This window comes from Pantherophis guttatus, chromosome 5, assembly GCF_059756535.1.
Source record: "Pantherophis guttatus breed Tessera chromosome 5, ASM5975653v1, whole genome shotgun sequence".
NCBI classification, from domain to species: Eukaryota; Metazoa; Chordata; class Lepidosauria; order Squamata; family Colubridae; genus Pantherophis; species Pantherophis guttatus.
In genome coordinates this window covers 28,059,665-28,083,851 of record NC_142067.1, presented here as the reverse complement: position 1 = coordinate 28,083,851, position 24,187 = coordinate 28,059,665, and the positions used below count along the sequence as shown (strand labels likewise).

Here is a 24,187-nt window from a genome sequence, read left to right as displayed (position 1 = left end):
TAAGAGTTCACAAATTAGAATAAACATGGTAACATGTGACTCAGACAGTTTGGCCTGGGTGTGGCTTAGCTTGACTGTTATGTATAAAAGAGTTGGTTTGTCCTTACATTATTGCTTCTGTGATTATACTTATTCTGTACTTCTGGATTCTGAGTTCTGGTTCTGGCTTCTGCTGCATGGGTATCGTATACATGCATCCTGCTTTATATTACTGTATATAAAGAAGTTTCTTTTATACATGAATCCTGCTGAAATATTTACTTGTGTGCTGGCTGGATTGCTGCAAACTCTAACGATGTTTGTGATCTTAGATATCCATCCAGCATGCCAGATCAACATTTTCACTTAATTTATAGGGTTTGGGGGGAAGAGATTGAATGAAGTAACAAAATAATTCTTGCAGGTGCTTTTAACCACAAAAATATAAGATTTTTCCTTTTTTTATTTTAAGGAGCAAAATGTACATATGTAAGTACATGCTTTAAAAATGTATAAACTGTCTTACTACAAAGGCTAGACCATGTACAAAATAAAACAACACAATCCAAATTTAAATACAAAAAGATATAGAATAATATTTTTGTTAAGCCTCTGAAAAGCAGGTGTTTAATACACACCTTCAAATTCTCCTCCCAACACCAATTCTAGTCACCTTCTGTTTCCACTTTTTTTTTTGCTTAAAAAATTCTAAACTTTTCACTTTATTAAATTTATAAATGCCAGCCTTTTCACTGCCACTTTATCTAGACAGCGAGCAATATCACTGACAAAGAGTGTCGCCTTCTTTGTGCCCTCCTCGTAATGTAGAGGAAATAGATCTTATCTGTGTGTAAAAGCTGAAAAAGTTGAAATTTATTTATAAAGTACTTTTCACAATAAATTTGAAATGAAATACTGAAGGGAAGAGTGCCCTTGCCCTATTTTAAGGCATGATCCTTGACATGCCACATAAAACCCGGTTTGATACTCAAGATGACAAAAATTATTAATCTCTACTGGAATATGAATTTATTAAAATACCCTAGATCCCTGATGGCAAACCAATGGCATGCATGCCACCGGAGCCATATTGATGGACACGCAAGCTCAGCTCCAGCATGCATGCATGCCAACTGATTTTCGGGCCTTCTGGACCCACTGGAAGTCAGGAAACACGCTGTTTCCGGCCTCCAGAAGGCCTCCAAGAGTGTGGAGAACGCCCGGTTTTCACTCTCCTCATCTCCAGAGCCTTACTAGGAGCCTGGGGAGGGCGAAAACGGCCTTCCCCCCCGCCAGAGGCCCTCTGGAGGCCGGAAATGGCCCATTTCCCAAATTCTTGTCCCACTGAGGGTGGGGAAGGCCGTTTTCGCCCTCCCCAGGCTCCTAGAAAGGCTCTGGAGCCTGGGAAGAGCAAAAAACGGGCCTTCCGGTCCCACTGGAAGTTGGCAAAAGGGCCATTTCCGGCCTCTAGAGGGCCTCAGTGGTGGTGGGGAAGGCCGTTTTCACTCTCCCCAGGCTCCTAGAAAGGCTCTGGAGCTTGGGGAGAGCGAAAAACAGGTCTACTGGGCCTACTACGGCATTGTGTGCCAAAAGCGGGGGGAGCACATGAGGGATCGTGTGCACATGCATGGGGCACATATAATTATGTGCGTGCATACGCATAATTCTATGCGCATGCACGGGCACGCGCAATCACCCCTGCACTCGTTTTTGGCACGTGATGGCAAAAAAAATTAGCCATCACTACCCTAGATACTTATCACTTAAAACTTCAAAGTCTTTGTAATATTTTGAATTGGTACCACAATCAAATTAACAACTGTAGCTGGTGATATTATGATCTAACTGCCAAGACCTACCATGGTCAGAATCAACTGCATCCTGTACTTTATCATATAAAAGTCCAATCATCTGGCTTACATTCAATCAAGGTCTACTACTGCATATCACTGCATATTTATATTTTCAGAATATAATGAATGAGATTAATTTCAATAATTGGATATACTACAACAACAACACAGAATCGTCTTCTACTTATGAATAGCTTCCCACAAACTTGGTGACTTCCAGATATACTCAGAAAGGTTGCTGCAAGATATATGAACACAATCAATGTCATATATGATTTTATGTTATATGCTTTATGCTTTTATAATTCCTAGTATTCAACATGAAAAATAAACCCTGTGAGGTCAAACCAAACAAAAGTAATCACCCAAATAAAACTGAAGAGCCAGTAGTGCTTAGCCCTCCAGAATCTGGTACCCCGATATAAGTGATGCTACAATTTCCATCTTCCACCATAATCACTCCCTACAGTTTTCTCCTTAAAATAATACTAAGTAAGACAATTCTGACAAAGGAACAAGTTGTACAACATGCAATAGGAGATGGCTATATTTTAGAGGGAAATACTTTTTACCACAGAACTTAAAATGAAAAGAAAAGAGCATGAAGTTTTGGTTCGGAATGGCAAGTATGACAGACATCTGTAACAACCTGTCATGGCTCAACACATTTCTGAGCTATGCCAAGCTTCATTCCTGAAGTAAAATTCTTACTTACCGGCTTATGTCCAAGTAGACATTCTGAGTTCTTTGAAAACTCCAAATCGAGTAATCATATAAATTGCTTTCATGTAATAATGCCAGCAGAAAATTAAAGCAGAACAACTATTCAGAAGATTGAATAGACCTTAAAAACAAAGGAAAGCTAGCATATTGCCCTGAACAACTCCAAATATGTTGTGTATGCAATTCTCCTTGAAAGAAACTGTTTACAAGCACTCTTGCATACTGTATTTTTAAAAGTATAATAGAAGCATCCTGACAAATAGATGAGTCACCAGAAAAGGAGTAGCTAAATATCCCCTAAGGGGTACCATGGGGAATACTGTATATTTTGCCATAAAATATAAAATGTTCTCTAGTGACTAAGACTTGGTCCAAGGAGCCAAGAATATGCCATCTATTCATTCCAGCGCAGACCGGAACTGCTGAGTGTCTCTACTTTCTGCTGTGCAATATGGATGCAAACTATTTTAGCTCTCCTTCAAGAGACCTTGGAAATGGCATCCCAAGTCACAATGTTTTGAAGTTTCTTACTCTATACAACTAAAGGAATAAGGACACAATGCATTTAAGTTTCTTGCCACTCAATGAAGGAAAGTTACAGTAGGTTACCTCACAAGGGCAACAGACTGGATCAGCTAACATATGACAATCAATTTCAAAGTTAAGCAGAGAATTCCATATCTGATTCTGAAGGGGAAAAAAAGGGGGGGGGGGAATCCCATTATTTTAAATCCTAGCTCTGTAAGTACCAACATTAGGAACCAGATGTTGACAGAGTAGATGCTGATGATCACCTGGCAGTAAGATTAGTTTTAATATAGTTTTAACATGTGCCTGGTCACATATTTTTTGCAAAGTAAGCAGTAGTTATTACTCAAGATAGCATACAAAATCCATTGTCATCCTTCTTTTAAGGCAATGCCTGAGTTACGTGGAAACTATTTTCTTTTAGCATTCTTTTCATTTAGTTTCAAAATTGAGAAACTAAAATAATAATAAAGAAAGTTTGTAAAGAAAGTTTATTCATGTTTGCTTTGCTTTTTCAATATATGCATCTCTGGAAAAGGAAAAGAGAATACCAAAAAAGGCATATAATATTACACATTTGTTAAAAAGCTGAGTGGATTTCTATATTCTATTCCAACTATGTCCATTTGTCCAAATTACTGCTACTTAAAAAAAAACAGCATATATAGGTAGTACAGAAGGCTGGATCAGGTAAACATAGCCCAATGTCATTCTGAATGCAATGGTTTATAATTAGAAATCTTAGACAAAAAATCCTGAGATTATGCAATTATTTTTCCACTAACATAAGCACCAAATGACTTATATACAAAAGCAAATATATATCTGTTTTTCTACACTATAAAGAATAATGATCAAGAAAGCTTTGATAAAACAAATGATTTCCCCCCTTTTAAAATGGTGATAATGTTTTCCTAGAGTTATGAGTGATGACATGGATATTTCATGTCATTTTGCCACTGTCTTCCTCAGAGATATATCTTAATTTTTCAGCTCAGGCTACAGCTCTGAACTTTCATGGTGGTCTCCTAACCAAGTTTTAACCAGATCTGATCCTGTTCAGCATTTCTGAGATCAACCAATATCATCTAGGCTCTGCCACCTGCTGCAATGTCCATTTAAAGCAGATTATATAAATACTCGTAAATCAGTATTGCAGGTACTGTATACTGGCCATCATACTGTTCAGTTGATTCCCTTTCCAAGCTTGTTGGTCTGCTCTCTGGGATAGTGCTGGGATCCTCTCATATTCTGATGTTGTGTGTCTTCAGCCTACATATCTTGCCCAGTTTGGCAAAGCTTTGAAGTTCATGACTCTCAAATAATCTCTAGTCTAACCCATACAGGCAGTCATACAGAGATCATGTCCCTGTCTCAGAGTGATTGACTAGTGACCCTAACATGGATGGCATTACATCTTGTCCACTGCTGTGGTCAGATTTACTTCTTGGTACAATTAAGTTTAACTGCCACCTGGGACTTCTGCAGAGTAAGGACCCATTAATACGATTCGACCCAGGAATCTGAGGAATCCACAGGATTTCTGAACAATCCTTGATGAATATCCCAAACATTTGACAGGATGTTTCAATGACTTTGCCCTCTGAATAAGTGTTTCCTGATCTTAAATCACATGTTGATTTTCTGAGAAGTTCCAGAACACAAATCACTAAAAACAAGCTTGGTATAGCAGGGGAAAGTCCAAAAGTGAATTTATCAAGCATGGTAAAAGCTCAAGTTCAAACCTACATCAGCATGACAAGAGAAGCAAAGTATCATTATATCTCCTCCCTTATTGCATTGGCAGACTGTCAACCAGCTGCCTTGTTTAGGGTAATAAATCCCCTCTTAGGAAGGGAAGTCCAGGAAGATCTTGTGTTTGGCAACTATAATTGTTTTGTTTACCATTTTGCCAGAAAATCACCCCAGACTTGCTCAGTCCTGAACAGAGTCTACGGTGATGACTGGGGTATTATCTGTCTAGTTATCTGGGATTCTTTTTGGTCTGGGGACTTGAGGAAATGGATAGATGCATATCTCATATCCCTGGTATCTCACAGTGTGAGAGGCTGTGGTAAGTCAGTCAAGAAATAAAAAGCAGGTACATTGCCATCTTATTTTATAAACAACCCCTTAGCCCAGATGGCAAGAAACATAGAAAGAAGCATTTGAAGAAGGCTACAGTACATCACTCCCTAAGAGAGATTCTCTAGAGCCATAGGTATTTCATAAGTATTACTTAGATCTTCCCCCTTTAGGTTGCTGAGTTCATGGTAAGGATTCAGCTGCAGAATGCATATCTTTTGGCCGGGGTGAAATCCAGCAGGTTCCGATAGGTTCTGGAGAACTGGTAGCAGACATTTTGAGCAATTCAGAGAACTGGTAGCAGAAATTTTAAGTAGTTTGGAGAACCAGCAAATACATCTCTGGCTGGCCCCAGAGTGGGGTAGGAATGAAGATTTTGCAGTATCCTTCCCCTGTCACACCCACCAAGCCACATACCTACCAAGCCATGCCCACAGAACCGGAAGTAAAAAAAAATGGATTTCACCACTGCTCTTGGTTCATTTAGATGTGTCTGCAACTCTAGACACTATTAATCAAGGTATCCTCCTTGATTAATAGTGATTGATTGGAGACTGGGGCACAATGTTCCATTTCTACCTCAGTAGATAATCCCAATCAAGAGCAGTTGGAGGTGAGCCTATAGTCACTTTTTTCAGGAGTTCCATAAAGTTAATCTTCTCTCTCTTTTAACACTAGACAATCCATGATCACTTAAGTCATCATTTCAAAGCTATTGCCCTACCAGAGTCCTCAATGCCTTCAACAATGGCAGAGCTTCTAATATACTTGAAAAAAATCATGGAGATATTGAGATGCATCTGCCTTGAAAGCAGCCCATTGTGTTGAACTGTACAGCACAATCAAACAGCACGAGCTGACCATAGGAAATGTTTTATGGAAATTTGCTTTATGGTAATTTTTGTCATAAAATATTTTACATGATTTGCCAAATTTCAATTCCACAGGGGTCCCAGATTTTGAAGCATTCTGTAAATTAACCCATTTGAGGTAATTTAGTTGAAAATGTTTTGCCTCAAGATTACATCATTTTTCCCAGTTCAGGTTTACAAACATAAGTGTTTTAGTACTAGACAACTCATGTCCTGACGGATCATTCTTTCAAAGATAATTATCGTATTTCTCAATGTCATCAATAACAGAACTTCTAATATACTAGCTTCTGTGGAAAAGTTGGGATACACTCTGCCTTGAAAATAGCCCATGTTGAATTGTATACCACGGTTGAAAGTACCGTATTTTTTGGAGTAGAAGACGCTCTGGACTATAAGACGCACCTACCTTTTTTGGTGAGGAAAACAAGAAAAACAAATCTGCCTCTGCCTCCCAGCAATGTTGCCTCGTTGCAGCAAACAGCAAATAGCCTGCTTTACTTTCATTTTCATTTTCAGCATAACTTGATTAGCATATGAAAAAAAGACTGCTCCTAGCAATTTACGTCCTTGTAGCAAACAGCAGAGGCCCACGCAAAACAGCTGAGAGCAAAAGAGCTGAGAGTCGGGAGGCCGATCCAATCAACTTGTGCTAATTAGGCTGTGCTGAAGCTGAAACGAGCTGTTTCTTCTTGCTGCTTGCTGCAAGGAGGTAAACTGCTGGGAGGCAGAGGCCAAAGGGTGGGGGTCAGTGGGTGGGCAGGGCTACATTCGGTGTATAAGACATACCTAACTTTTCACCCCTTTATGGGGGAAAAAGGTGTGTCTTATACTCCAAAAAATACGTTAAGTACAGTAAATATTTTATGACAGCTAGGAAAAATGCCTTTTCTGTAGCACCCACTGTCCTATGGAACACCTTTCCCTCTGAAGCTTGGCAGGCCTCTACTTTCCTATCATTCCATAAAGATTTTTCCCCAAATACTGGCTTTTTCCCCAAGTGCTGGGATAAGATAAGGTACTGCACATTAGAAGCTTGACTTGGTGCCAGATTTTTGTTTTTATATATTTGGTTTAAATAGTTTTAATATGGCTTTTATGTAATTTAACTCTTAATTGTGAGCCAATCAGACTTTCTACAAAGTGGGCTGCTATATAAATGTTTTAAATAAATAAATAAATTTTGCATAGTGTCATAAACTGCTTTATGATGTTTACATCATAAAATGCTTTACAAAATTTGCCAAATTTCAATTTCACATGAATCATCGACACAAAATCAGTGTCCAGATTTTGGACACTTTCTGTAAGTTAATCCATTTGAGATAACTTGGCTCAAAAATTGTTGTCCTATAAGCACCATTTTGCCCAGTTAAAAATTACAGGAACAAGAGTTTTAATAGTATATAGATTTATATGAAGTCACTGCAAGAGGTCACCAACAGTTCAAGTTGTGGTATCTTCAATGTACTAATGGTAGTCAGTAGTATCTGCTGCTGCCACTCTTCTACATCCCCATGTACCTAGAGAGATGCCTTCTAAACATGGTCCCCTATATCCTAAGATTAGATGGGATGAAACAGACTGTAATTTAATTCTAGTTACTGTTCATTCATTGTGGGTTTTGGTAACATCTTGAATGGGTATTAATGCCCTTGAGGGAGCAAGTCTATGTTTTGGTCCTGCTGAACTCACAGCTGTTGCTAGATAAACAGGTGGAAGCTATGGTCCATAAGCCCTTTGCCTAGCTCTGGTTGATGCTCAGGTGCAGCCCTTCATGGAACTCAAGGACCTGCCTACAGTAACTAAGAACTATCACATAATTATATATTAATCAATCCTAAGTGCAGTGGTTGTATATTAACTGACACCATTTACACCCCTGCACTGGTTACTTATTTGTTTCTGGACGGCACCTAAAGGGCTAGTTTTGACTTGTAAGCTCTATACTGCTGGCCATTCAGGTACTTCAACTACCAAATCCACCACCACCAAGAAAATCTTCCTCAGATAACCTACTGATGGTTTCCCAATTTTCTAAAGTGAGGCCTACAATCACAAAAGACAGTTTTTCTCTCCTGAAACACACTTCAGAAGCAAGGCTGTTCCTTCAGTGTGGCCTTCCATAAGATGTAATAAAGACAGAAAGATCTTTTGGAAACAATTATGAACAATGTAAAACTGAATGCTAGTAATGAATATATTTCGTATGTTTGTTGTGTTTTTGAGTTACTGTTAATTTTTGGTGACTGCCAAGAAAGGTCCTGTGGTTTTCTTGGCAAGATTTCAAACATGGTTTGCCACTGACTGTGCTAAAAGAAAGTGGCTAGCCCAAGGTTACCCTACTGGGTATGTGTCTAAGGCAGGGCTGTCAAACTCCCGCTCTGCAGGCTGGATGCATCACCCATTGGCCACGCCCACGCCGTTTAGGGAAGGGGAAAAAAGTCCCAATATGTCACGACACTACCATGACAATGTGAGTTTGACGCCCCCGGTCTAAGGCAAGACTAGAACTCACTCTCCCTATTTCTAGCCTGATGTCTTAACCACTATACCAAAGTGGCTGTGATAATAGATATACTATTATACTGTCTAATGTCATTAAAGTTTTAACTTGATTCTGTTATTATGATGGTTTTGTTGTTATAAGACATAATATATTGTCACTAATAATTTGTTGGTAGCATATAACTTTGATGGAAAATAGTTAAATTTAATTTAAAGTATATTAAATTAAAAATTGGAAGCTACAGCTGGTTCAGAGTACAGCAGTGCTAGTAAGTTACACACACACCTTGGCGTTTATTTGTTAATACTTTTAAATGCCACTCAACTCTCAAAAACTATGGAGAGCTTAAACCATCAAAACAAAGAAATCACAATAAAACCAGTTAAAAAGGAGGTGAAGATAAAAGATTAAAAATGGCAAGAAGATAGGCCTCATCAAAATGAACCAAAGGGCAATATTAGTATACTCATTTTTATACAATGAGACAAAATAATAACAGGGAAGATTAGAAATTGAATGATGGTATTATTATGTATGTTTAAACAATATTGTGATTGGCATTGGAATAACGTTGAATAATAATGAAAGTCTATAATTTAATACAAATATGTGTATTAACTCTAGAACTACATAAGCTTGAGGAATGTAACAAATATGATTAATAGCACTATTTTTATTTATTCTAAAATGTATGATACCCAGGTACCACACTGTTCATGCATTGATATGGATATATTGTAAAATAAAATAAAAAACTTGGGGGAGGGAAATGAAGCAAGGGGTCATTCTCCTTCCCCAATGGCCTGGGTGAAGAGCCATATCTTCACAGCTCTTCTAACCAGCAGCAGCATAGGGCTATCCAGATCTCAGGAGAAAGCTCACTTCAGAGAGCAGGCTCTGCTACAGGTACATTCTAGGGTCCCAAAACATGACATTGTTTAATTGAAGGAACCTGGAGCATGCCAACCCTGCAAGATCAAAACAGCCAGACAGGTAATATCGAAGGCAAGAGATAACCAGACCCTTAGGCCAGCAGCCCCAACCTTTTGGGCACCAGGGACCGGTTCTGTGGATACAGGTTTTTCCGTGGACCAAAGAGGGTGTAGCTTCGCATGCTGCCTGCATCCCGCTGATGAGGCTTCAATTGTTAGCACGGCCCAGTTTCTGGCATATGGTGGACCTGTGCTGGTCCACAGACTGGGGGTTAGGGACCCACGCCCTAGGCAATACCACTTCTGCACAAGCTAAACTGATTTTCAAATAGACATCTGGGTGAATATAAGCTATTAGATGTACCCAATAAAATCATTCGTGTGAAGCACATGACTAGGATATTTGAAGGTCCTCAGCACCAATTTCTCCTGCCTTCCTAATAAGGATTGGTTCCAGATCCCATATGTTGAACTGTGCCATCTAGCAGGACCTAGAAAGTATTCCTACTGTTTCAGTGCCTCTCCTATGGCAGTAGCTCTTTCCAAAATCCAGATGACTGTATTTTGGAAATATTGGCTTTTAGAATTATCTTGAAGACCCAGTTGTTCCCTTCAGCATTGGGCCAAGATGATGTGTGAACCATTAATATGTTAATATTTATATTAAACTAATTTTACATTTGTGCCATGGATACATTTATGTGTGCTTTATTTTTGTTTTCCCCTCTGGATTTTATTATTTGTATGCATTGCTATTTTTAAAGTTTTAGCCATTCAGTCTTGTTTATGAATGAATGGTCATCTGAACTAAGTGAATACATTTCTTAAAGTAATAGCAAATCTCACTAATCCACTTTCTAAATTCTAACATATAATGTGGCCCAAAATACTCACAAATATAAGCATGTATTAAAAGCCACAATGATATCAACATGACACTCTGCATATCGTGAGATCATGAAGTAAAAACTGCAGATTACATACTTGTGTCAAAGGTACAAAATGAAATAAACAGATAGTGTCATAACAAAAAGTGTCTTCCCTCTCTTGTCCCCACAAGTGGATACCTGCTTTTACTAATGCTTCTCTTTTGTCATTCAGCTCCTACTCTACAAGCAAAGGAGCTCTAAACCATAGCAGTCTGTACATGTTGTAACATGGGGAAGCAGCAACTTGCTGTACTTTTCATTCTACAAGAAGGAAGAAAATTATGTTCCACACTGCTCAAGGCTCACCATGATCCATTCCTCATTTTCATACAACAAATAGGCAGCATATCACACTCACAGAAGGAACAGTTTAGGCCAGTGAGTCCCAAATTAAAACATCTCAAATAAAAAGCTCTAAAGCCTTCACTTGAACACATCAAATACAGAGAGACAATCCCCTCTCTGGGTTATTAGTTCTACTGTTGAATTTCTCTGTGAGGAAGGGCTTATTTCCCCACTAATATTCAGTCAGAAACTGTCTTCCTGTAATTTATACTATTATCCAATGCCCTACTACACTTTGGGATGAGAAAAAATGGGTCTTAATTTTCTTTTATAGGACGCATTTTCAGACATTTAAAGAATGACATATCCCTCTTCAATATTTTCAGAGCTAAAGATACACTACTCCTTCAATTTCTTTTCTAGACCTCTAGTAATTCTAAATTTTCTTCTAAGAACCTGATCCAATATGATGCCCAAAACATATTACTTGAGGAATGGTATGACTAAAGCAGAATAATGTGGAGCAGTTGCTTACACTTACATGGATACAGCCTAAAACTCCATCCACTGTGCATCTATCCCACAATGTCCTAATTATCTTGTCATTTTGACAAACTGAGTAACAGTTATAACTATATGAGGTAATCTTTTTTCCATGACTGCCATGGGTCAAGGTCCTGGATAGCAGTTATCTTTGATGAATAATTCAACTTCATTCTAGTCTAATCATCCCCGTATCATATTTACTTTTCACTTTAGCAATGGTAAATTGAATATTTACCATTTTCTGTAATCTCAATGTTGAGATCCAAAATCCAGTACTAACGTATGAAGGCCACATTCGCTTCATTGAACAATCATTGCTCTTGCTATTCCAGCATTTCAATGTCTTGCATACAAATTTTGACAATTTAGTTACATATCCCTTTACAGTACAATATTAGCAAAAGTTTATGTTGCATTATGTTTGAGAGTATCATGGAATGTGGGCATAACTTCCCACATGTCATTAAAAACATCTTTTTTTGAAAGAGACATGCCAATACTTAAGTAGTCAAAGCACACTTCTTTTATTTCCACTGGAAAGCTCAACATAGTCGTAAGAAAACTTGAAAAAAATATTTCGGGTGAAAGGGAGGATCAGTGTTCACATACTTCTAATATTTACATAATATTCCTGTTATAAAAAAAAATCCTAGCCCTACAACAGTGTAACGCAAATGATCATTCCCTGGCTGAAATGGTTAATGCTGTGATGTGTTTTATGGAGTGATACGGCTTAAATATTCCTCCTATCACACCAAAATTCTGGCACAATATTCTTGATTTCCATTAAGAATTCCTCAGTACAGGTAGTCCTCAATTTACAACAATTTGTTTAGTGACTGTTCAAAGTTAAAACAGTAGTGAAAAAAGTGACTTAGGACTGTTTTTACACTTATGATCACTGCAGCATCCCCATGGTCACATGATCAAAATTCAGATACTTGGCAACTGACTCATATTTGTGACAGTTGCAATATCCCAGGGTCATGTGATCACCTTTTGTGACCTTCTGTCAAGCAAAGTCAATGGGGAAGCCAGAATCACTTAACAACCGTGTTACTAATTTAACAAATACAGTAATTCACTTAACAACTGTGGCAAGAAAAGCTGTAAAATGGGTCAAATTTCACTTAACAACTGTCTCACACTTAGTAACATAAATGTTGGGCTCAATTGTGGTCATAAGTTGAGGACTTCCTGTACAGCTAATTCTAACCTGGCTTACTTTCATGTTAATCGTCAGAGAATGGATGCTCTGGTTTAATGCAAACTAAATTCTGCATTCAAATCAGCACTGCTATGGGACAAGCCCCCTGCTCCAAAGGCAAATCTCAGTTTCAAATAACATATTTTACATACTTCGGACTGGTTATCCAAAGCTAGTTTTTTATGGCCTATAGAACTGATATGGATGTCCTACATCAACTCCCTTGAGCTACACACTAATTGAAAACAAATCTTGAACTAAATGATACCTGCTTGACTTTGAGGGAGGAAAGGATGCTTCAAGAAGCAGTGACTTGCTGATGAGAAGGAAAAAAAGTGGACATGCTTCATATCCAGACTAGGAATACTGACTATAGAATTGATCTCTAAGTTTTCTAAGTACTTAAGAAAATCCTAGCAGAAATACAGAGAATGTTACAGGCATAGAAGAAGGTGCACTGGCAAATGTACAAAACAAATTGCCTCGCAGTTGGCAGAGTCCTGTATCTGGATCCTAATTGCAGGGCCCTCATTCCTTCAAGCCTCCAGCTTCGCTAATGTCAATAGCCTGAATGAATACACTACATGCTAGGATAACTAAATCACATGACAAAAAGAGGAAAATGAGAATAAAAGATGTATTTTCTCCAAACACTCACCGTGACCTTTAAGAATTATCAAGCAATTAATAGACATAATTATCTTCATTTAGACATTTGATGTGGCTTCCAGGCACTTCCAAGTTTTTGTAAACCGAGCCTTGATCTTAAACACAATTACTTACACTCAAATCCCATTGATTTAAATTAATGGGTAGCAAAAGTCCTTGGAGTTCAGTTTTTTATATCTGTACTGTACTGTCCTATGGACATATGAGAATACTAAAATAAAGCAATACATTTTTTTTATGTCAGTGACTTCAAATCCATTGTCTTTGAATAATAATAGAACAGTCAATACTGAATTAACTGATTATAAGCTTTCCCTCAGCTGACCACCCATTCTTGAGCTGCTGATTCCTATCCCAACTCTACTGCTTCTGTTCCCAGTCACCACCAGTCATGTGACTTCCCTCCAAGGTTAAAAGTAACAAAGCTTAATATATTTTATACACATTGAAGATGCCCTTGAACAGTGTCAGAAAGGAGGGGAGAGATACTATATAAAACTGTCTCATTCATGGAGGAAAACTGAGATGAAAATATCATAAGGACATAACAGAAAAACAATACTTCTAAAATGCATCTGGGCCACTAGATGCATGCCTGTACTAAAATCTGTAATTTTTTAAAAAATGAGCAAGGACTATGCAGAAATTATTTATTCCACTAAATATATATATATTAAATGTGTCCACAAGATTTAGTCACAGCAAAATGGAAACAATGAGCACAAAAGCTGTAAGAAAAGGTAAGTTATGAGATAAAATCTGGCTTCAACTTTAGGAATGTGGGAATATTATAATTTTTCATGGTCTTCACCAGACTTACTTCTGTAGCACTGAGCAGATTTGACTGCTAGAGTTTTACTAGCATTTCTGTTTTTCTGATATTCTCCAGCTCATACATCTTGCATGCTTTCAAGAGAAACTCTACAAGGCCAGAGTAGAAAGTTTTACAAACTTTATTACTTTAAGTTTGTGCAATGGAAATGAAATGTAGGAATAAAAAAATAACGTGAACAAGATACTTAACAAACATAATAATGGCACGTTTAAGAATATATGCCATTTAACTGAGAAAAAGAATCTTGGGACATGAAAATGAGTGTTTTATAAAGTTAAATACAAATACCATGTATTGTGAGTTTTAAAAAAATTATATTCAAGTTCTAAAAATGAAAAACAATAAATGCTCCCCACACCTGCTAGAAATAGTATATCAACTTTTATACTCCTGCATTTAGAGAAAAAAAAAGAGAGCCAAGTACAGTAAAGCATTTCTAGTTCTCTAACATCACTTTTGGAGAGATTGTTCCTTAAAAGGTCACATAGTAGATTGGATTTATTTTTCCCCCTCCTGTCCAGACAGAAACTGGTTGTACCATAACTCTCTGCTGCACATTGCTCTTTTTTTCCTTGGGCACAACAGAGTGTTAAAATACAAAATCTGGTAATTCTGCGAAATAATCAAGGCGGATAGCGTCTAGTGATATTTGGATAAGACGAAATAACCCACCGGGAACCCCTTCCTTCAACTTTACAGCAACTTCCTCAGTCAGCAAAGGAAGAAAACTATTCGGAGAAGTGTCATCTTCTATGCTGCGGTTAGCTGCTGTTCAGCCGACCCCAGAGCTGACAACCTAGCGCGCTCCTTGGCGCTAAAGTTGAGAGTTCGAATCCAGCGCAGGGAACAAAACTGCCGAAGACGAAGATGGGCGACTTGTGCCTCCCAGGTTTCTGCCACTTCTCCGGCGCCCGCCCAGCACCCTCTGGCCTCCCTCACCCCTCCTCAGGTTTCCCTTACCTCGCAGAGACAGCAGCGTAGCCAAGGGGGCCACCCAAAGTGCCCAGCTCGATGAACCCTTGCAAGTCATGCCGGGCGCGGAGAGGAGCTGTGTGGGCAGCCGCGGCGGCGCGTCGTTCTGGCCGCCGAAGTCCTACCGAAGCCACCCCTCTTTGAGGGGCGCCAGGTGTTATCTCCGCAACCCGGACAGGCAAAGCTCCGAGCCGGGGCGGCTCCCGCTGCAGCAGCGAGCCGCTCCGGCTCCTCCCGCTGCAGCAGCTGCTGCTGTCCCGGGACCAACCGCTCGCACTGCTTGCTCTCCGGGAGGCTCTGCCGCTCCGGAGCCCGGCAGCCCGGGGCCGCAGCCACACTGCGAGCCGGCTCGAGAGCGCAGCCTGGCGGCTCCCCGAGCTGCTACCGCAATCGTTGAGGAAGAAGAGCCGCCGCCTTCCTTTGGCCACAGCACGCGCGCTCGCCGCCGTCCCCGCCAGTCTGGCTCGGGCTACCCCGGGGTGGGGTTCAATGCGGGGGGGGGGGGAGGGCTGGGCCGCTTTCCCTCTTGACGCAGCGGGAGACACGGGCTTTTCCCGCGCGCCTCCGAAACGGCGGGCCACTAAATTCCCTGCACCTTTTGGCTTCAAAGTTCAAGCGCGTTCCCTGCCCAAACCGGCACCTCTTCCCGCTTCTGCTGTTGCTGCTGCTGCCTCCCCAACGCTGCTTAGGCGGCTCACTGGCGGCCCGGTCAACTCTAGGCGAAAAGAAGGGAGGAGAGGGCTGTTCCCCTCCTGTCTTTCTCCTCAGGTTATCTGAGCTAAAAGAAACTGCCGAAGTTGGAACAATTCTCCTCGATTGGTATGAAGCCCTCTTAGAAGAGTGACCCGGGATTGCAACCCAGGATCCTTGGCAACGATGAACTTCTGACATCACGCGCAGGCTTGAAAGGTGGACCCGCATTCTCCTTTGTGACATCGCGCACCAGCCCGCTAGGGGCGTGCCGCGGGTTCCAAGTGGTGGCAAAGTCTTAGCAGAAGCGGTGAAGATTACTTTGGATGCTAATGGAGAAAAGGTGGGAGAGGGAAAGACCTCAGATTGCGATGTTAGGCTTCTTCTTTATGTAACGTTGGAGGCCATCGTTTTTCCGCGCATTTCCCCTTTCGGGGAGCTTCGTGGAGATGTACCTTCTTGTGGAGTTAATACAGTGAAAAGAAATTCATAAATCTTTGTTCCAGGTTTGGTCGGGAATGCAAAAGAGAAAAGGAAGTGCAAGTCATGTATACTTGCATTCTGCTTGCTTACAGATACTATTTAAAGTCTTGTGATTGAATAGGGTGTCTAGTGTAGCTGATGCAACCTGAAACTACAACCAGGCAAGACATAAGGTGGAAGGAAGGGGGAATATGCCAAGACTCTCACTTACAATTTCCCTGCAGCTCCTTAAGTAGCTGCATCTTTTCTCAGCATATTCTTCAGAGCTACAAGAAAATTCCAGCAAAAAGTGCATTTCATTTATGGAATTGCCAACCAGGGCTGTGTGCATGCCCATACGTGCACTAGATAACATTTGCCTTCAAATCTGTATCGCTGCTCAGCCTTAATAAATAAAAATGCCATTACTCTTTTACCCCACAACAACCCTGTGAGGTGGATTGGGCTGAGAGAGATTGGTCCAAACTCAGTCTCCTGTTTTCTAGGTCAGCACCTTAGCCATTATACCAAACTGGCTCTTTTATTTTATTTACTTATAAACCATAATTCTAGCTTCAGTTATGCATGAACCAGGTGTGAGCAGAGCTAATGGATGGGTTCACATATTAACCAAATTTACTAAAAAAAACTATACAGCACGGCTTATTAGGATATGTAAACACAGCTTTAAAGTCAACATGGTACAATGGCTTTATCCCTTCAATTTTTGTTATGTAAATTCTATCAGATATCTTAAGAGTAAATTTTGACATCAGATGTTTTCTTTCCATGAAGGTGCTCTGTATGATATGGATTCTGTCAACCAGAATTTATCACAGACATTAGACACTGTTTATTGTGATAACAGTATGTGTGAGAGCTGAGGCTGTGTAAAATGGGAAAAGGTGAAGCATTGTTTGTTCTTTTTTTAGAATTGTAGCTTATTGTAGCTTATTTGAACATGGTTTCACTACAAATGTTTGTCAGGCCTCCAGTTGAACATGTCTAAAAGGCTGATTTAGCATTGCCCACAACTGCCTGTAGCTGTTCCTCCTACCTACACTGTGAAAGAGTTGATGGTTAAGTGTAGGTTGCAAGTGGCTGCAGACAGACTGACACAGACATCTCCCAAATCTCAGCTGTTGCTTTGTGTGGAAGTGCACATCCTGAATGCTGATTGGTTGTCCAACTTCATATACTTTTGCTGTTTGAATGCCCCTTAGCCAGAGGGTTACATTTGTAGAAATATAAATGGAACACCTATGCAACCATCCCCGAACAACAGGTGCATATGACCCCTGGCTACGTGCAGTGCTGGTCTACCGTTAGAAAAGGGGGTTCATCACGTCTCTCAGCAATTGGTTCCACTATCAAATTGCTAGGAAATTGTTCCTAACAGTCAATTTAGATCTGCCTTTTATAACAAGATTATTATTCCATTGCAGAGAACATATCTTAGCTTCTTCTATGTAACTCCCTTTCAGATATTTGAAAAGTGCTATCATCTGCTGTCACAATTGCATTTTCTGGATTCAAAGGAAGTTGCATCTAGTCCCCTGATCATCCTTATTAACCTTCCTTGTCTTTGTTATAGAATATCTGAAATTTTCTTAAAGTCTGATGTCCAGAACTGGAGACAGTACTCAAAGTGGTGTCTGCCTAGTACAAAATATGATAAAGTATTACTTCCTGTGATTTGAAAATGATATTGATGCAGCCTAAAATGCCATTGCCTTTGTAGCAGCCATCAAACTACTTCATCTTAGATTAAACTGCAATGCAGACATCCTTTTCCCATATCCCCGCATCCTATAGCAATGCTGCTGAAGGGTTTTTTTTTTCCCTGATTAAATCTAATTCTGATATTTTCAGCCCACTTTTCTAATTTATCTCTTATGTGTACTGGTTTACAACCACAGTAAATTGAATTGATTGATTGAAGCCATCAAGAAAATTTAGAAGTTTATTTTGTCTTCAAAACTATTGCAGCTTTGTGTCATCTGAAAATATGATATACATCTTTCCTTCTCATCTAAATCATGAGTGGAAGATTTCCAGGCCACATGGAATCCCACTTGACCTGCTAATCTAAATTGATAAGGAACTGTTCATGAGTTCTCTTTGACTGCAGTTTTTAAGCCAGTTGCTATTTATTTACTTATTTATTTATTTATTTATTTATTTATTTATTTATTTATTTATTTATTTTATTTCTATACTGCCTTTCTCCCGTAGGACTCAAGGCGGTGTACAGTCAAGAAAAATATAGACACACAAACATCATAAAATTGCTAATTAAAATTATTACTTAGTTTGGTCAATTAAATAAAACCCAGAATTAGATAACATTTAAAAAATCATTCACATGTTCGTATGTTTAGCCCCGCCTGTTGGAACATCAGGGTCTTGAGGGCATGGCGGAAAGCACAGAGATCAGGGATATTCCGTATCTCCGGGGGCAGTTCATTCCAAAGGGTTGGAGCCCCCACAGAGAAGGCCCTCCCCCTGGGAGTCGCCAGTCGACATAATTTAACTGACGGTACCCTGAGTAGTCCCTCCCTGTGAGAACGAACTGGTCGGTGGGAGGCTATTGGTGGCAAAAGACGGTCTCGTAGGTACCCAGGTCCTAAGCCATGGAGCGCTTTAAAGGTGATAACTAACACCTTGAATCGCACCCGGAAGACCACCGGGAGCCAGTGCAGCTCGCGTAGGAGAGGTGTTACATGGGCGTAACAAGCTGCGCCCATAATCACCCACGCAGCTACGTTCTGGACCAGTTGGAGCCTCCAGATGCTTTTCAAGGGGAGCCCCATGTAGAGAGCATTACAGTAGTCCATACGGGAGGTAACTAGGGCATGAGTGACCGTGCGCAAGGCGTCCCGATCCAGAAAGGGACGCAACTGGTGGATCAGGCGAACCTGATAAAAGGCACCCCTGGCCACGGCCATCAAATGATCTTCTAAAGATAACCATGAATCCAGGAGGACACCCAAGTTGCGGGCCCTCTCTGTGGGGAGCAAGATCTCATCCCCTATTGTCAGTGATGGTACCAGCTGACTATACCGGGACGCCGGAAGCCACAGCCACTCGGTCTTGGAGGGGTTGAGTCTGAGCTTGTTTCTCCCCATCCAGATCCGCACGGCCTCCAGGCAATGGGACATCACAGCAAGGGCATCATTGGGGTGGTCTGGGGTGGAGATGTATAGCTGTGTGTCATCAGCATACTGATGAACACTCACCCCAAAACCACGGATGATCTCGCCTAGCGGTTTTACATAAATGTTGAACAGAAGGGGTGAGAGGACTGACCCTTGCGGCACCCCACAAATAAGGTGCCTCGAGGTCAACCTCTGCCCCCCTGCCAACACAAACTGTGAACGGCCAGAGAGGAAGGAGGAGAACCACCGAAGCACGGTGCCCCCTATTCCTAACCTCTCCAGCCGGTGCAGTAAGATACCTTGGTCGATGGTATCAAAAGCCGCTGAGAGATCTAATAGGACCAGGATAGAGGAGCAACCTCTGTCCCGAGCCCTCCAGAGATCATCCACCAATGCGACCAATGCCGCTTCCGTGCTGTATCGTGACCTGAAGCCCGACTGGAACGGATCCAGATAGACAACTTCATCCAGGTATCGGGTAGTTGTTGCGCCACCACACTCTCAACAACCTTCGCAACAAAGCGAAGATTGGAGACTGGACGATAATTTGATAATATAGCCGGGTCCAGGGAAGGCTTCTTGAGGAGGGGCTTCACAACCGCCTCTTTCAAGGCGGCGGGAAAGACACCCTCACTCAGAGAAGCATTTATAATCCCCTGGAGCCAGCCTTGTGCAACCTCCCGGGAGGCCAGTACCAACCAGGAGGGACATGGGTCCAATAAACATGTGGCAGCATTAAGCTTGCCCAGAATCCTGTCCACGTCCTCAGGAGCCATAGAGTCAAACTCTTCCCAGATAACGCTCTCAAGACCTGCCCCCGTCTCCTCCCCTGGATCTACCCAATTGGAGTCCAGGCCTTCCCGAATCTGAGCGACTTTATCATGCAGGAATTGTACAAAATCCTCAGCTCGACCCTTTAAGGGGTCTCCCCGTACCCCCACCTGAAGTAGGGAGCGGGTCACCCTAAACAGCGCAGCTGGGCGGTTCTCTGCAGATGCAATAAGAGCAGAGAAGTAGCTAGACTTCGCCGCTCTTATCACCACTAGGTAGGTCTTAATATAAGATCTCACCTGTGTTCGGTCAGATTCAGATCGGCTTGTCCTCCAATTGCTCTCCAGGCGTCTTTTCCGACGCTTCATCTCTCTCAGCTCCTCGGAAAACCAAGGAGCTAGACGAGATCGGCATCGGGTCAGAGGCCGCAAAGGCACAACACGGTCCAAGGCCCCAGTAGCCGCCCTGTCCCAGGCGACCACCAGGTCCTCAGTCGAGTTGTGAGCCAGAGTTTCAGGAAATGGCCCAAGCTCCATCAGGAACCTTTCGGGGTCCATCAGGCACCTGGGACGGAACCATTTGGTTGGTTCCATCTCCCTGCGGTGGGTGGAAGTGACTTGAAAGTCCATGTGAAGGAGAGAATGATCAGACCATGACAAGGGCTTGATGTCTATATCCCCTATTCTTAGATCATTCAGCCACTGATCAGAGACAAAAATCAAGTCCAGAGTGTGATTCCCCAAGTGGGTGGGGCCTTGAACTACCTGGGTCAGGTCCATGGCCATCATGGAAGCCATGAACTCCCGAGCCGTCTCCGACATCTCACCAGCGGACGGCAGGTTAAAATCCCCCATAACAATAAGTCTGGGGGTTTCCACCGCCACCCCGGCTATAATGTCGAGCAGCTCAGGCAGGACCGCTGTTATGTGGCAGGGAGCCAGGTACGCAATCAGTAGGCCCATCTGAATCCCCCGACCCCACTTCACAAGGAGGGACTCACATCCGGCTATCTGAGGAACAGTGGCCTCCCTCGGGCAAAGACTTTCTCTAATGATTGCTGCCACTCCCCCACCCCTTCCCTGAGTCCTTGGCTGATGGAATGCACGGAAACCTGGCGGGTGCATTTCCACAAGGGGAACTCCTCCTTCCTGGCCTAACCAGGTCTCTGTAATCCCTGCCAGGTCAGCACCCCCCTCTGAAATAAGATCATGAATGAGGGGGGCTTTATTTACCACTGACCTGGTATTACGTAACATCAGCCATAGACCCAGGGTCTGAGACTCTGAACAACCCGGGAAACGAGCAGTGCTTTGGGGGTTGGAGTGGGCAATCGCTCGTAAACAACGAGTGCGCACTCCCGAAACATAATATGGCCCCCTGCAGCCGTCATATCTGCCCCTCCCACTTACTATACTAATGCCCATCGCTTCATCCCCCTGCATCCGTGCTATATGGATTCACGTAATCATGCCTCCTCCCAACCCATATTTAAGTAATCAAAATGTCTTCAGGTTATTTGTCGCTTGACATGGAGACTGCTGCAATGAGTCTATAGATATTTTAGTGGCATCACTTTCCTTGAGAAGAAAGATCTGCCAAAAATGTATTTGACGTAGTAGATAAAATTCTGCAGCCCTTTGGAATTCAGCCCGAGTGAAATGTAATTTATATCTCCAGCACCTCATAGCAGCTGCATCTTTCCCAGGATTTCAGTTTCCCTCCATAGCATTTGTGTGACCCTGAGAAAAGATGCAGCTGCTTTAAGAAGTTGAAACAAGTGCTATGTTTGTGTCCCTGAATGCTCTGAACCCTTTTTTTGAGATTAAATTAAAAATATTGCATAACCTAATAATATCCAGATTAAGTTATTCTAAAGGGGCTGCTATTGGAAAGAATTCAAATCTTCAAATATATGGATCCTATTTCATCTGGATAAGCTTCCTCTTTTCCAGACTCAGTTTTGCTGGTTGGTACCTATATATCTGGAATGGCTTTGAACAAGAATTATTGAAGGATTGCCTCCAACAGAAGTGGGCAGCATTTTGGGACATTTTTTCTTAACCCATTCCCACATATATCTGCAAGTCAGTTGTTATAGCTACCAAAATACAATTTCATCTTCCATTACAGAGGCTGTAGGGTATCCAGCCAATGTACAACATAAAGTACCCAGTCAATGTAGAACAAATAATATAAATTGCATACACATATCAGATTCATAATCCACCTCCATTCAAGTGCTCATGGTGGCATACCTACCATTCCCATTTTAGTACATAAAGTCAATGTGTATATGTAATAATAGCATATATAACATCTTGTTATATCTTCAAGGTTGATGTAGACTGAACAAGAGTTTGGAATGCTGAACATCTTTATCATCTTTCCAAATTCATCTTTGCTCGGCATTCTGGGAGCTGTAGTCCCAACCGATCTAGAGGCCAGCAGACTTGAGAAGCCTAGCCTTGACCATCCTATAGTAAAGCTATGGGATATTTTTATTTTATTGAGAGTTTGCTAAATTGCTTTCTATAGGTCACCTTTTAATGGTTGGGAAATACATAAAAGTAGCAGAATTTCCCTCTGCTCCAATAAGAATGAACAAAGATAAAGCACTGGGACTGCATAGAAAAGGAAATTGCATTTTATAAAGACAATGCTTATTTAAAACACATGCTTTTACAATGTCCTACACTTACTAAGTTTTGGGAGAAAGAAATATAATGGTACAACAAAAGCTAAAATTTCCAGAGAATAATATTCTCTTGAACTACATACCTAGTACTTGGAATTTAAGCAACCGGATAACATTAATAGATTCTCTGTGCCATTACTATAGATAAAAGACTGATCTTGCAGCATTGGAAAGATAAATGTATGGTCCCTTTCACTGAATGGATTGAAAACCTGATTGCACTTGCCACCATCCTGCCAACAGATTGCCTGTAGATGTAGACTGTGCACCAATTGCGACCCTACTTGGATCAGGAGGCTCTCCTCACAGTCACTCATGCCCTTGTCACCTCACGGTTAGATTATTGCAATGCGCTCTACATGGGGCTACCCTTGAAGAGTGTTCGGAGACTACAGTTGGTCCAGAATGCAGCTGCGCGAGCTATCGGTGCAGCTAGATGCACCCACATTATACCAATTCTCCGCAAGCTGCACTGGCTCTCTATTGGTCTCCGGGCACAATTTAAGGTGTTGGTTATTATCTTTAAAGCCCTACATGGCTCAGGGCCAGGCTATCTTCGAGACCGCCTTCTACCGCATAGCTCCCAGCGACCGGTAAGATCCCACAGAGTTGGTCTCCTCCGGGTCCCGTCAGCTAAACAATGCTGGCTGGCGGGCCCGCGGGGGAGGGCCTTCTCTGTGGCTGCCCCAGCTCTCTGGAGCAAGTTACCTCCTCAGGTCTGGACTACCCCTACCCTACTGGCCTTCCGGAAAGCAGTGAAGACTTGGCTTTTCTGGAAGGCCTGGGGCCATTGATCTCGCTGTTCAATCTTGCAAGATCTGGCCATGGATGGTGTGCATGTGTTTTTAATGTTTTTAAAATGCTTTTATAATGTTTTTTTTTAATTATGTTCATTGTTTGTATTGTTTTTGTTGTAAGCCACCCAGAGTCCCTTGGGAGTTGGGTGGCATAGAAATATGATTAATTAAATTAAATTAAATTAAACTTTGTATGGACAAATGAAAAATGGGACTCATTCATGCAAAATAAGCAGATTTAAAAAATACTATAATTATACAAATGGTGTGTGTGTGTGTGTGTGTGTGTGTGTGTGTGTGTGTGTGTGTGTGTGTAGGTCTTTGGTTATTCGGGTTTTCTCCCGCGTAAAATTGGAAGTGTCTTGGCGACATTTCGATGAAGTCTCATTCGTCATCTTCAGGCTGGTGTTTTCGGCTTTGTGCTTCTAGGAGCAATGTGTGATCGCAGCTGTTTCTTCCTTTTAACTGCCAGTGGGGGTGTGAACTGATTGGGTGGGAGCTTGGCTGTGTTCTGATTGGGTGGAGGTGTGTTCTGATTGGTTACATACAAACACCCATGAAAACCTCAGAAAACACACACACACACATATATATATATATAAATAATAATTGCATTAGATAGTAATAACACTTAGTATATAATGCTTCACAGTGCTTTACAGTCCTCTAAGCAGTTTACATAGTCAGCAT

The 24,187-nt window shown here is 41.5% G+C and overlaps 1 protein-coding gene across 2 annotated transcripts in view; it reads right to left on the bottom strand.

The window, feature by feature from the left end:
- The window catches only part of IGSF11 (immunoglobulin superfamily member 11), a 212,474-nt gene that overhangs the window by 151,550 nt on the left and 36,737 nt on the right, over window positions 1-24,187 (bottom strand). The window contains exon 1 of one of the 2 annotated variants that reach the window (XM_034411579.3): window positions 14,913-17,933. The exons of the other annotated variant lie outside the window; for it this stretch is intronic. Within the exon in view, the coding sequence (XP_034267470.1) occupies window positions 14,913-14,982 (70 nt within the window). The 5' untranslated portion in view covers window positions 14,983-17,933. Of the gene's footprint in view, window positions 1-14,912; window positions 17,934-24,187 lie in introns of those variants that run through there. 2 annotated transcript variants of the gene reach the window in all.